This window comes from Crocuta crocuta, unplaced genomic scaffold, assembly GCF_008692635.1.
Source record: "Crocuta crocuta isolate KB4526 unplaced genomic scaffold, BGI_CrCroc_1.0 scaffold9, whole genome shotgun sequence".
Classification (NCBI taxonomy): Eukaryota; Metazoa; Chordata; class Mammalia; order Carnivora; family Hyaenidae; genus Crocuta; species Crocuta crocuta.
This window is the reverse complement of record NW_027551567.1, coordinates 3,487,226-3,500,955: the sequence shown is the minus strand read 5'-3', so window position 1 is coordinate 3,500,955 and position 13,730 is coordinate 3,487,226. Positions and strand designations below refer to the sequence as shown.

General features: G+C 36.4%; 1 protein-coding gene and 1 long non-coding RNA gene across 3 annotated transcripts in view; one reads left to right on the top strand and one right to left on the bottom strand.

Moving 5' to 3' along the window:
* Positions 1–11,447, top strand: part of LOC144220137 (uncharacterized) — a 14,113-nt gene extending 2,666 nt beyond the window's left edge. The window contains exon 3 of the long non-coding RNA XR_013331641.1: positions 11,181–11,447. This is a non-coding gene — a long non-coding RNA (uncharacterized LOC144220137). The remainder of the gene's footprint in view (positions 1–11,180) is intronic.
* Positions 1–13,730, bottom strand: part of RARS2 (arginyl-tRNA synthetase 2, mitochondrial) — a 54,054-nt gene that overhangs the window by 19,552 nt on the left and 20,772 nt on the right. For both annotated transcript variants that reach the window (XM_077750291.1, XM_077750292.1), the window contains exons 6-8: positions 8,183–8,238; positions 5,750–5,833; positions 2,622–2,698 (exon numbers count right to left, since the gene is read on the bottom strand). In XM_077750291.1, the coding sequence (XP_077606417.1) occupies positions 2,622–2,698; positions 5,750–5,833; positions 8,183–8,238 (217 nt within the window). The remainder of the gene's footprint in view (positions 1–2,621; positions 2,699–5,749; positions 5,834–8,182; positions 8,239–13,730) is intronic.

Genomic DNA, 13,730 nt, shown 5'->3' with positions numbered 1-13,730 from the left:
AAAGAGGGAGACTGAGGATCCGAAGCAGGCTCTGTGCTGAGCAGAGAGCCCGACGCGGGGCTCGAACCCACGAACCGCGAGATCATGACCTAAGCGAAAGCCGGACGCTTAACCGACTAAGCCACCCAGGCGCCCCGGTGATATGAACATTCTAATCATCACATAATTCTTACTGGACAGCACTTCTCTAAGCCTTCTTATTCCTAGTAACTGTATCATCGCCATACTCTCAAATCCAAAGGCCCAGCTCACCAGTTACTAATTTGTTTCTATCTTATTTTTTCTAGCAACTTGATTTCTATGACATATATTAAATATTTCATTATAACATACAGCATACCCTCATTTCCTTGATGACCTATAATTTCTCATTATAAACACACCCTCGCAAGCACCATCAAACTACTCTTCTCTAGTATGGTCAATCTCAGTTGGCAAAATTCAAAGACAAATGCAGGCTCCTGGCAAGACTTTTGCAGGTGAACATCAAGGGCTAGCAAACAATTTACGCAGAACAGATTCTCGTTATAATCATGGCTATTAACCTCAAGTGGATCCTTTAAGCTGCTTGGGAAGTCTATTATATTTTCCAAATCCTTTCATTCTGCCACTTCCTGAGATGATTATTTTATAGCTTTTCTCTTCCTTGTCTTCCCTCCTCTCATGTTAATATGAATGACTCATGTTAATATCATGTTTCCAGATGATGTTACCCCTCTATTTATGCACTGTTTCTTCTCACCTAATCAAAGACAAAGCTCCAGCACTTCTCATCTTTCTCTCTCCAGAATAATGAATATTCCTATCAGTATGGAAAACTGCCATTCTCTTTTTTTTTTTAATTTTTTTTTTTTTTTTTATTTCTAAGAGAGAGAGAGAGACAGCGTGAGCAGGGGAGGGTCAGAGAGAGAGGGAGTCACAGACTGAAACAGGCTCCAGGCTCTGAGCTGGCAGTCAGCACAGAGCCCGACGCGGGGCTCGAACCCACGAACCGCGAGATCATGACCTAAGCGAAAGTCGGACGCTTAACCGACTAAGCCACCCAGGCGCCCCAAAAGAACACTTCATGAAAGCAATACCCTTGTTCCTGGAGTTTTTAGTTATTCACAGAAGTGCCCCTGCCCTTGTTCCTTCTTTATGTGCATCCATCAGTCAACAACCTCTAATACAGGTGTGTAATCTCCAGCTTTTTAGGAGTCTCAAAAGCCTGGAAATTTGTGATAAGCTGCATAGAAAGAAACAAAGTTTCTATCAAGTTTGAGAGCAGACTTTACTAAAAATATTTAAAATATTATGAATGACAAAGACTATTTTCTGGGTTAAATAAAACCTTTGAGGTGGGGTGGGAGAAAGAGGAGAATAGTAACTCTCATATGAAGTTGTACTCTACTTCCCTAAAAATGTTCTCAATTGCAGACACAAGGTCTTTAAGCAAGTATTTTTATTTTCTGTGCAATGGTTATATCTCTGTGGGCCTGGATCTGATGATAGGTTCACCAAGACTGTGGTAAAAAAATACTTGACATTATTTAAAATTTTTAAAAAATAATACAATAAAAATTCTAGGCACTAAGGTGGCATGCTTTACTTACAGACGACCATAAAGAATCATTAATTTTTAAACTCTTGCCTATCAATAAAACTCAATGGAAAACAGAAAAAATCTTTTGTTTACTATTATAAATAAAAATATAGGCATTTAAAGTACAGTGCAGGCATGGACTCAGGAGGAAATTACAAACCATTAAAGTCCTTAAGAATTACAAGGTAGTTTTTGTTAAACTGAACTACAAGGCTGCAGGAGAAAAATCATCTATTAAAAAGGAAAATGATGAAGCATTCTCTGTGGCTTTTGCTAGAGAAGTAAAGCATTATTTTGCCAAGTGCTCTTTCTCATGCAAAGGTGTAACATCTTTAGTCTGACCCCCAGAACATCACCAACAGGGCTGGGCTGCCATCATTAGTGTTTCTTCTTGTGAGGCCCAGACAACAGAAGAGGTAACAATTAGGACAATGCAAGGGAAACACATCCCCTGGAGATTAATTGGACAGGAAGAGCTTTATTAATGAACTCCAGGAAAAACTGAGGACAGTGAATCAAAGTACCCAAGGGACTAAATGAAGCAGAACAGGAAGAAGTTCATGCCAAGCAAACCTAGGAAAAGGAGCTAAAAGACAGAAATTTAAAAAATTTTAAAAAGCACACATAAAGAAACGCAGGTATCTTCCCCCACACTAAAGTAAGATTAAAAAGTATATACTCATGTTTTTCAATTCTAAATGAAGTACAGCTATTGCCATGAAGAAAGTTGCAGGTATTAAACAACTGACCAAAAAAAATTGAGACATTTTTGTTGAATCTGTTACCCTTTGTGTTTATTCTAAGATGACTCTATACCTAGAGAAATACTGTCCCAAATCAACTAAAACATAAATAAAAGAAACACTTGGAAAAGAAAATGAAAAGAACTCCCTAGTAAACTAAAAGCAACATTTTCCATTGTTGTGGTTCCTTGTTTTTAGGAACATTTTTTAAAACCTTTGGAATAAAATCCAAGCTGCACAGTACTCTGAAAAAAATAAGTTGAAGCATTTGTGACTATTGCTTCTTGCCCACTTACTTCAAAGAGGTGCTGTAAAGGACTGGACTGAAGTTTTTCTTCATAGCCAAACAGTTGGAAGCCAGTTCCCAGAAGACCTAGCACAATAATCCAAAAGGGAAAAAATTATAAAATGGAAACATAGAGAACAGTCATGACAGGGAACAGGTATAGCTGTATCAAAATATCAAGTCCTTATACTTATGTGTCCTGAGAGCACTGCAAACACATGCTGTCATCTTCTGCTACCCCATAAACTGATGGAAGTTAAATTCAAAATACTGAATCAAAAATTCATATATTGAATAGATCACTGAAATTAACTTCACAGACACCAATGGACTATGAACTCAGCAAAGGCAGGGTCTAGGACTAACTTGTCTTTGTATTAACGGTGCCCCCCCCCCAAAACAGACATTAATAAAACAAGCATTTATTGAGTAGCTACGCTTGAGGAAGGACATCATGATGCTAGACACTGGATGCTTAAAATCTGTGAAAACAAACTTATGGGAAGTGATTTCAAAAACTTTCTTTTTAAACGTGTAGATGTTAAAATAAAACAAAAGTAGAAGTTTGCTTGGTGTTGTAATATTAACTCTTAAAAAAATAACTGAAGGAAAACAATAAAAGACAAAACTCAAAACATACCTGATTATCTCTCCCATTCAAGGTGACAAGGCAACAAAATTCTTTTATCTGGCCATATATTTGTCTTTTATTTGTCAAAGATTTTTTTTTTTGTCTTTGATGATAAGTACTGCATTCAGAGATAGTATCAGTTTGAACCTTAATGTTTTAAAAAAATAATAATTGAAGTAATAGACTGTTAAGTACTTATTTGAGCCCTGTATCAGGTTCTGTGCTGACAGTTGGGAGCCTGGAGCCTGTTTCACAGTCTGTGTCTTCCTTTCTCTCTGCCCCTCCCTCACTCTCTGAAAAATAAATGAACATTAAAAAAAAAAAAAATAGGGGCGCTTGAGTGGCTCAGTCGGTTAAGCGTCCAACTTTGGCTCAGGTCCTGATCTCACATATCTGTGATTTCGAGCCCCACACTGGGCTCCTCTGCTGACAGCTCAGAGCCTGGAGCCTACTTCAGGTTCTGTGTCTCCCTCTCTCTCTGCCCCTCCCCTGCTTCTGCTCTGTCTCTCAAAACTGAATANCCAAAAAAAACCAAAATAAAGTTTCTCCATGTCTTTAAAAAAAAAAAGGATATATACATCCAGGGGCCAGGAGTAATAGGGTTGTTGAATTATTTTAAAAACCAATCTGTATCTATAACTCTATCAATTACTAAGCTTCAGGTCTACAGGGGGTATTGCCAGTGAACCTTGCTGATGTACATTTTTCTATGGAGGTTCAGCAGAAAGTGGGATGCTACTGAACTTGAAGACATAAAATATTTGGGAGCTTTAGATAAGAACTAGAAGGATGACTGAAAAATATACCAGCCCTATTCATTTTTAGCCAAAAGCAAATGTCAGGGTCTTGGGAGCAGAGTGTAGAAAGATGCCCAGAGTATTCTAAAAAGTGGAAACAGGAAAAGTAAAGGCCAATCCCCATTTAATATTTAACCTAATATATTTTCAAAAACTAATTTTGTGCTTAGAAACTATTTGCCAACTTTCAATAGGAGTTAGCTGAAACACGCAAAATTAAAATTCTTCAACAATGATGGTTATAATGGAAATGGTGATAGATCATTAACCATCATAGTCCTTTCGAGAAACAATAATAAAATCCTGTAGCTGAGATTAAAGAATACCATAATCAAATATTTGCTAATGCTTGTGAAATGCATAAATCAGTTAAACTAATGTAAAGTGGATGTCATCTATTAAATCTGATTGTTGAGACTGGGGCCCAAATCTCTCACTACTAGCTGTTGTGGACTGCAGGTGGATTTTTAAAATGCAGGGCATGTTTTCTGATTCTTCCACAGTGAATTGTAATGGTACTATTAATTGGTTCAAGTTCTACCTTTTTTAGAGTCTAAAAGAGATTTTTATTAATTGAAACGAAAGAGAAGGTCATGATAAATCTGTCTTTTAGAAACTTTGATTTCATTTCACTAGCTATGACAGAACAGATTACCATCAGTAAACTTTAGAACAGATAGTGTACACTACACTTTATGTAAGCTTTAAAATATTATCTAGCCTTTCTTTTGGATTGGTACTGTAAAGTACTTCCACAGATTCATTCATCACTCTTAGTGCTTCTTAGGTTTCAAGTACTATAGACACAAAAATAATCCATGCCTTCAAAGAATATGTCAGCCAGCAGGGGAGAGAAACACACAAATAAGAGTAGAGTAAGGCAAGCCCATTTGAGGAGGGCTGGATACTAGGAACTTGGTGATGTGAGATGTAGGCAAGAGTCTATCTGTGTGTCAGAGAATGCCTTACAAGATGACACTAAAGTCAGATCTTAAAACATATATAAAAGTTGCCAGAGATTTTTAGAAGTTTGCATTTCACATGCTACCAGAACTTAACTACCTTAGCAACTTCAGTTATCATGCCCTTCCTTGATAACAGGTGTACTATGAGCCTCGAATGGTTCTAAGTAAACTCACGACATTAGAGATAATTGATGGCACTCAACTGGATCTCACCCTTATCTTCCTCTCTTTACTTTTTGACCCCCTGCCACCGTACAATTTAAGGAGGAGTCAAAGTATCCCACTTTCTTTTTCCTCTAGGCCACTGGCTCAGGGTATAACAACAGATCACCCTCCATGTATAATGCAGGGAGGCTGGACTTCATTTGTTTGAAAAAATGGCAGGGGTGTAGCTGAAATGGTTTATATAGCTAGACTTACTTCTTCCCTGGTACATTTCACTTCTACATTTGATAAGTGTAAGCTACTTGTCCTTAACAAAACCATAAAATCCTGTATTTATCAGGTATTTATTGCCCTGACTGTATGAGGTTTCCTACCCCAAAACATATTTGTGTGGTGAGAGTCACTCTAATAAACAGAATACAAGACTTATGCAAAGGAGCGATTAGGGAAAAAAAAAAGGTAGGAGGCACTATTTTATCCACTGGATTCTGCCTATACTCTATCATGACAGGTGATATAATTAAAAGATATTAAACTTGACAGTGAAATAAAAGAGAAAATCTCAAACTCACTGACTTACCAAACTGCATGCCCCAATCTCCAAGGTAATTTATTCTGGTGACTTGATGTCCTAAAGCTTCTTTGAGATTTGCTATAAAATTTCCTAGTAATCAATAAAATAGACAGTTTCTCATTCTTATCCATTTAGGCATAAAAACCATGTGTTTCTCTATTATCAAAGCTTAACAAAAAATTTTTGACAAAATTTACCAATTCAATTTTTTTTGGTAAAACATTCATTATCATGTTTTCATCTATGTTATGGAATGAGAGTAGAGAATTATTTGGGGGGCAGTTATTCCAAAGAACCTCACAATTTTCCTAAGAACAGATTTTCAACAACATCAGTAGGAGCTGGGAACATATGTTATAATAACCGAATTCCAAAGAAAAAAAGAGAATCTCAGTAATTAACAAGAAATAATTTTGCTATTCCCTAAAGAGCCTAAGCCATACTGGTGTTTTTTCCTTAACAGCTCATTCTATCTTCTTTTAATCACTGAAATCCACTCCCTTATGCCTGTTCCCTAAGAGCACATGGTAGTCTAAGAATTTCATCTTCCTCTACTGCTTACACTGGTTTGATAGTCAACATCTACTGCACTCTCCTCGTGTGCACTCACATGCTGCAGAGGCTGGAAACCTGAAAATTACATTTCTCAGAAACTCCTGCAGTTAGGGTTTCAGAAGTCACTCATACTTGGGCAATCAGATACACTTTGCATGAGACCTCGAAGGTGGAAATGAGGTGAGAGGAGAGCTACTTCTATTTTTTCTGACAAGCACAGCTGTGGAGGCCTTTTCTCTTTTAGTGGCATCAATAATAGCCCAGTGTCCTGTCACGTGACCTCCAAGGGACTTGAAAGTGTATGGGGCTGCCTCTTTTGCTCATATGAATTCTGGAAGATATGATAAGATTAGTGGCAGCTTCTCAACTGTGGCAGTGGTAGCATGGCTGCTACTGGAAGTGACTGCAGAAAAGGCAGAAGCTCCCTTGATGAACATGCTCTATGGTATAATTCTGGGAATCATTCATGTCACTTAATCCAAGGCTCTTTCAGCACCTGCAACAACTTTGTGACCTATTCAATATTCTGTAACAAATTCTTGTCTGCTTTTACTAAAGAGGATTTAGTTTTCTGCAAATAATCCTCCACCAATATGTATATCTGCTTAAATTACTGCAGCTACTCCTTTTCCAGCTTCCCTACTTCTTGACTTTCCTGGTCTATACAGTCCCAACAGCAAACGTCTTCAGCTGCTACTCAGACTGTATTCTTATTTTTAATTAGTATCTTACTATCAACTAAATGACACAAATCTAAGCTTTTAGAATTAGGCTAATTTCAAGTCCTGGCTATGATACTTACTAGCTATGTGAATTTTGGAAAAGTTACTTTCAGTATCTGAATTTCCAGACCACAGTTAACAGTATTTACCAAACAGGGCTGTTGTGAAATTAATTAAGCTAATACATGAAAGTATTTAACATGGTAAATAAATTCTCAGTAAATATTATCTCTTCCTGGTCCAAATATTTTCCTTAAAAACCTTATCATGTTCTGTCCAGTCCATCATTTACTCACTCCTACAATTGTGACCTACTCATGCAGCTTTTCTTAGTGTATTTTTTATATTCTTTTAAAAATTCAAACCCTATCATTTCCTCTCTTAAAATGCTCCATGAGATCTCTCCTATGAGAGGGGACGCCAGTTCAATAATGATCTATGCCACAAAGTACTGATTGCTCCAATTCTTAAAAATATTCAATTGACAGGTTAAATGATCCCTAACGCACACAATAGACAAATTTTCATACTAGAAGACAGATCAGATGAGATACACTTCAAAATCTCTTCCAATTCTAATTGCAGTTTTTAAATTGGGCTACTGCATCATGTCATGTTTTAGATAAATGAAGATCTTAGCATATACACTGAAGCATTATAGCTATGAAGTACAATAGCAATCTTTCTTAGAAAACTCTTGTTTCAATTTCCAGTCTTGAATGCTCCAGTTAGCACTCACATGATGGAGACTGAGTTTCTTTGTTCTAACTGAGATATAATTAATATTGTAAGAGTTTCTCTTTAAAACAAAATATATGAACAAAAAACCTGGGAGTATTACTATCATTCCCACATAACTATTTTCATTTTTGCATCTTTCATATCTTCTCCATATACATACATACTTTAAAAAAGTTAAAATCCTCAACAAATCTAACATTTAAAATTAGTTTCTGAGTCAATCTTTTGATTTTGAAACAAATTTCTTTTTCTACTTCTAAGCCAATTTTCCCATTTCATATAATATTAGCATTAAGCTCATATAAATTTGAACTTTGTTTTTTGTCTTCTCGTTATCTAAGCAATAAACCATTAGAATGCAAGATTAAAATATTGCCTCAAAGTCATGTTTAGTATCTTCTGTGAAACGAATGACACTCACCTATGATGGTAGAACGCAAATGTCCAACATGAAATTTTTTGGCAACGTTAGGTGAACTGCAAATAATTGCAAAAGTTATATTTCTGTTCTAAGAACGAGAGCTCTAAAATGAACTAGGTCATGCTTCCACAGTTGAACACAATTGGGGATTAAGGCCTTTGATAATTTAGAGCAAAGTTGAGTGAAAAATTAGAAATTTAGAACAAAGATAAATCAGAATTCAGAAAGAATCATCCTTAGTGAAATTGATCCTGTGACTCATGAGGTAGTATCATACACCGAAATGGCACATGTAAGAAGCAGATACATTTAAGGATTGACAAAAAGTTGAAGAAATTTGGAGATATTGTTGTGACATAAAAACAAAGCAAATTATTGGGAATTAAGTTTAGTATAACAGTTACAAATCCTTTACCCTCTTAAAATTTATTGACTCCACAGAAATTTTGTTTATATGGATAATACCTATCAACATTTACTCCATCAAAAATTAAAAGGGAAAAATATAAAAATATTTATGCATAAAACTTCCCAGAATAATTGGAAATCTGATTTACCACTCTAAATTCTCAGTCTACAAATTTATCACTTCTCTGTATGCTCGAGAAATTATAATCAATAACTTCAAAGCAAATTGCTTCTAGAGCACTAACTACCTGACAGACACAATTTCATGCACTTTACATGCATTAACCCATTTAATACTCATTTGAGTTGTGAGGTAAGGTTCTTTGATCACTTATTTTAAAAATGAGGAAACTGAGAGAGACAACAAGGAAAAAAGATAATGAAACAAATGTGGGAACAGCTTGATAACTCTTGAAATGTGGGTGATAAGCATATGGATTTAATTGTATTGTTGTGTTTTGTGTATGTTTGAAAATTTCACAAGTTTTTCAATATTGAAAAAAATAATAATAAATTAACTTGAACCCAGTTGGTTAGACATGGTAAAATGAGAGCTAAATTTTGGTCTGTCTTCAAAGTTTACCAATGGTATTACAATTAAAAAAAATGGATTCTACATAAACATGCATGCAGTTGTAAAATTATAAAACAATAAGAATGCACATTTAATTGTTTAGAAAGTAAATGTCCTTCTAGAAGTTAAAAAATAGGGAATCCTCCATTTCCTACCAAGACAGAATAACAAGGGTTGGATTTACCCTTCTGCCTTAAACAACCAGAAAACCAGAAAAATATGATGAAACACTGGTTTTATGAAGCCAGACACCGAAGCACTATAATCCCTGAGAGAATAAGAAGCAAAATGACCTCGAGCAAATTAAATAGCAATTCTGTGAGCTAAAGCAGAAAAATCTATGGCATGGAATGTTTGTATTACAAAAGAAAGCATTCAAACCAGTAAGTAATCTAAAATTCTCCTTTAAGGGGCATCTGGGTGGCTCAGTCAGTTAAGTGGCCGGTAGCTCAGGTCATGATCTCATGGTTGNCGAGCCCCGCGTCGGGCTCTGTGCTGACAGCTCAGAACCTGGAGACTGTTTCGGATTTTGTGTCTTCCTCTCTCTCTGCCCCTCCCCCACCCATGCTCTGTCTCACTGTCTCTCAAAAATAAATAAATGTTAAAAAATGTTTTTTAAACAAAAAAAGAAACTACAAAAGGAGGACCAAAGTAAGCAAAATAAAAGACAATATAGATAAAAGCAAAAGTCAATAAAATAGAAAATGCTGTGTACCATAACTGCAGTGGTAGTTACATGACCTGCACACCTTTGCCAAAATTTATCAAATTATATGCCGAAATATGTTAAACTGTATTATATGTGCATGATTATATTCTAATAAAGCTGTTTTTTAAAAAAAATGACAACAGAATAGTATGAAACAATAAAAATAATAAACCAGCCCTGGATGTACTTCAAATATTAAAGGAATATAAGATATTATTTAGTGAAAAAGGTAAGGAGCAGAACAGTGTGCAAAAACAGACTACTTCTAGGTGGGTAAACAGGAAACTAGTATTGGTGAATGCCCATGTGGAGAGAACTAAGAAATAGGAATGCGGAGGAAAATTCCTTTTCACCAAATATTCTTTTATAATCTTTGAATTTTTTCAAGCTATTTATATTACCTTTCTTTAAATTTTCACAGAGTTTTTGTATTTTTTTCCTCTAGGACTGAAAGAATTGAATCTACCTAGGTTGTCAGCCTTGACAAAATGTCCCTTCTGAACTATCAATATGCCATTCTTTGGTACCATTTTCCTATTCTGAAATAAATACAATGAAATGTAAAGTATAAATTCAACTCCCTTGGCAACAAAAGTAGCCATAATGAATAAATTATAATTTGGACACCTTATTAAAACTTGTAAAAAAATTATTTATGTAACTTCCTCAATATTTAAGAAAGGACAAATATTACTACTCTTGTTTTCCAGATAAGAGACCAGGGGGGAAAAAACTGTCCTATCCAAGACTGTCTAATCAGTTACTAATATTCAGAACTGGTACCCCAATCTCTCAGATTCCCAGTTTACTAATTAGAGGTCCTCAATCTGTTTTGTGAGAACACTGCACACTGGGGAATAGAAGGGGATGAGGAAGACTGAGCTGAGGAAAGAAGAGGAAAGTCTACAACTGCTGATTGCTCCTGCAAGTCTGATCTAAACAAAATAGGAAAAGCTGATTTTGCACAGAGGAGAGAGGCCATAGCAGTTAGCTTTAAGTCTTACACCACCTACTCAGGTAGAGCTCATATGATGGACAGTCTTCTACTTTGGCATTTTATCACAATACTCCTAGTATGTCAATCAATACTGTTTGTCAGGGAGGCAGTAAAGGTAAAGTATACAGGCTTCAGAGTTAAGAGTTAGCTCCATGGCCCTGAGCAAGTTACTTAACCTATTATTATCATCATTACCTCAACTTAGAGGGCAAGTTTCTTGAACTAGTATCTCTTGTTTTTTGGGGGTAAAGCTACCCTATTTAAGATACTATATCTTTAAAAAGTTCTGTTCTACCTCTCTCATTTTCAGAAGAAATTCAAGAACAGTGTTTCCTGCCAACTTTGACCCTGTCCCTCACCTGTTTGTCTCTACTTTGAAACAACAGTGGTAAGCATCATAGCATATAGAAAACTTCAAAGGGCAAGAGCAGCTGAGGCCAAAGCAATGCCAGATGGAGTATAAAAGAGAGCAAAGATGGCTACAGGGACATGAACTTTGCCTTTATCAGCATTCATATGCTCATGTAAGTTCCAGCCTTCCTTATTAAATGCTTTAGAAAAAGCACAAGAGGAGCAAATCCATAAGCAAAAAAATAAAAAAAAAAATGAGAAAGAAAGAAAGAAAGAAAGAAAGAAAGAAAGAAAGAAAGAAAAAGCCATACAGTTACAGAATACAACTGAAATAGAACAGGTTACTTTTAGACATTTCTTATAAGTACAAACAAAAAAAGAGCATTATTACGTGGGAAACAAAAACAGGAGAAAAGCAAGAGAATCAATAAATAAGGAAGACTGTGGTCTTGGTATTTCAAGATTGGTTGGGGAGAAGGGATGATGAAGGCCAAGTGACAATAGAAAAGAACATGTTAAAAGTGAACACTGGTGGCAACTTTTCAAGTTTCAAGAAACTTACAATAGCATTATTTCAAGGATGAATACATGGTAACAGATACTATACAACTTCTCTACTGATTTTCCTTTACTGCTGGTTAGGTAACAGCAAGAAGTAGAAGAGTAATATGGTACTGAAGTGCCTCCCCAGAGGAGGTAAAGTGTCCTGCATCAATTATATGATGTGAATGAAAAGAATTAGACGACCACAAGCTTGCCAATCTCACCATTAAGAAATATAGTTAGTTCCCCTCCCCCTGATACGGGGCTGATCTGTGACTTGCTCTGAAACCAGCAGAATGTGACAGAAATGAGGCTATCCTGTTTTAAGACAAGATGCTTTTACCATCTTGGAGCTCTGAGCACCTTTGTAAAGAAGTCTGGTTAATTCTGCTGAAGAGACCATGTGGAAAGAGAGATGCCCCAGCCATCCTTCAGGTAAGGTGCCAAACAAGTAAATGGGCCACTTGAATTTCAAGCCCCAGAATAGTCTATAGATGACTAGAGCTACGTATGATAACAGGCAAGTCAAAGAACCACTGAGCTAAGCCATCCCTGATTTCTTGATCTATAGTGTCTTGAATATTAAAATGGTTGTTTCAAGACACTAGTCAGGAACTGACACACTTTTCCTTAAAGAATCAGATAGTAAATATTTTAGGCTTGCAGGTTACCTGGTCTCTACCTCAACTATTCAATTCAATTCTACTCAACTGCCATTGTAGTATAGAAGCAGCCACTGCAGACAAAATGTAAATGAAAGTGCAAGCCTGTGCTCCATTAGACTTTATTTTTAATTTTTTATTAAAAAAATTTAAGTTTATTAATTTATTTTGAGGCGGGGGGTGGGGGGAGTGGCAGAGAGAGAATCCCAAGCAGGCTCCGCACTATCAGTATGGAGTGTGATGTGGGGCTTGAACTCACAACAGTGAGATCAGGACCTGAGCTGAAATCAAGAGTCCGGATGCTTAACCGACTGAGCCACCCAGGTGCCTTCCTATATTGCATTTTGGAGTGGCTTGTTACACAAGAAAAGATAACAAAATGGCAGGCAACTTTCTTTGAGGGATGGTCTTAGTGTAGTTTCTCACTGGTATGAAGATAACCTCATGAAGTCCCTCTCCTCTCTGAGATGCAATGAATGTTTAAACTCAACCTCAAATATCATGATTGGGGTACACTGCAAGTATAAGATTTACTCATAATATCTGTCTACTCACAGGAGCATGAGTTTACTCAGCTACCAGTCCTTATCATAAACAAGTAAGTTTACTGAATTTTAAGAGTCTGCCTTTTTTAAGAACACATATGAGTGGCAGAGACAGTACAAATATAGAATCCATTAAACCTACTGTCACCACTGATTATACAGGTGCTAATTATAACTAAGTTTATCATCATAAATTATAATAAAGAGGAAACCTAAAATAATTCCCTCACCAATTTTTAAAAATCCTCTACAGAAATATGTACTTAAGAGAACAAAAGGCTATAGGACAGCAAGTTCTTTTTTTTTTTTTTTCTTTTAAATTTATTTCTAGGAGAGCGAGAGAGAGACAGCATGAGCAGGGGAGGGTCAGAGAGAGAGGGAGCCACAGACTCTGAAACAGGCTCCAGGCTCTGAGCTGGCAGTCAGCACAGAGCCCGACGCGGGGCCCGAACCCACGAACCTCGAGATCATGACCTAAGCGAAAGTCGGACGCCTAACCGACTAAGCCACCCAGGCGCCCCTATAGGACAGCAAGTTCTAATTTTCTGAGTGGGAAGATAGTTCCCAATCAAGACTCAGCTTTTAGGAAGGCACACACATCTTTGATCATTTCCATGAGCTGTCAATTGGCCAAGCTGCACTCTGAAAGTGTTCGCTTTTCTGTTCTGGTTACCTACAAACAGTTCAAATATTAGCTGGCTGTACTGACAACATATCAGAAAGTTATTATGAGGATTATTTAGAGGCATGTTAAAATTT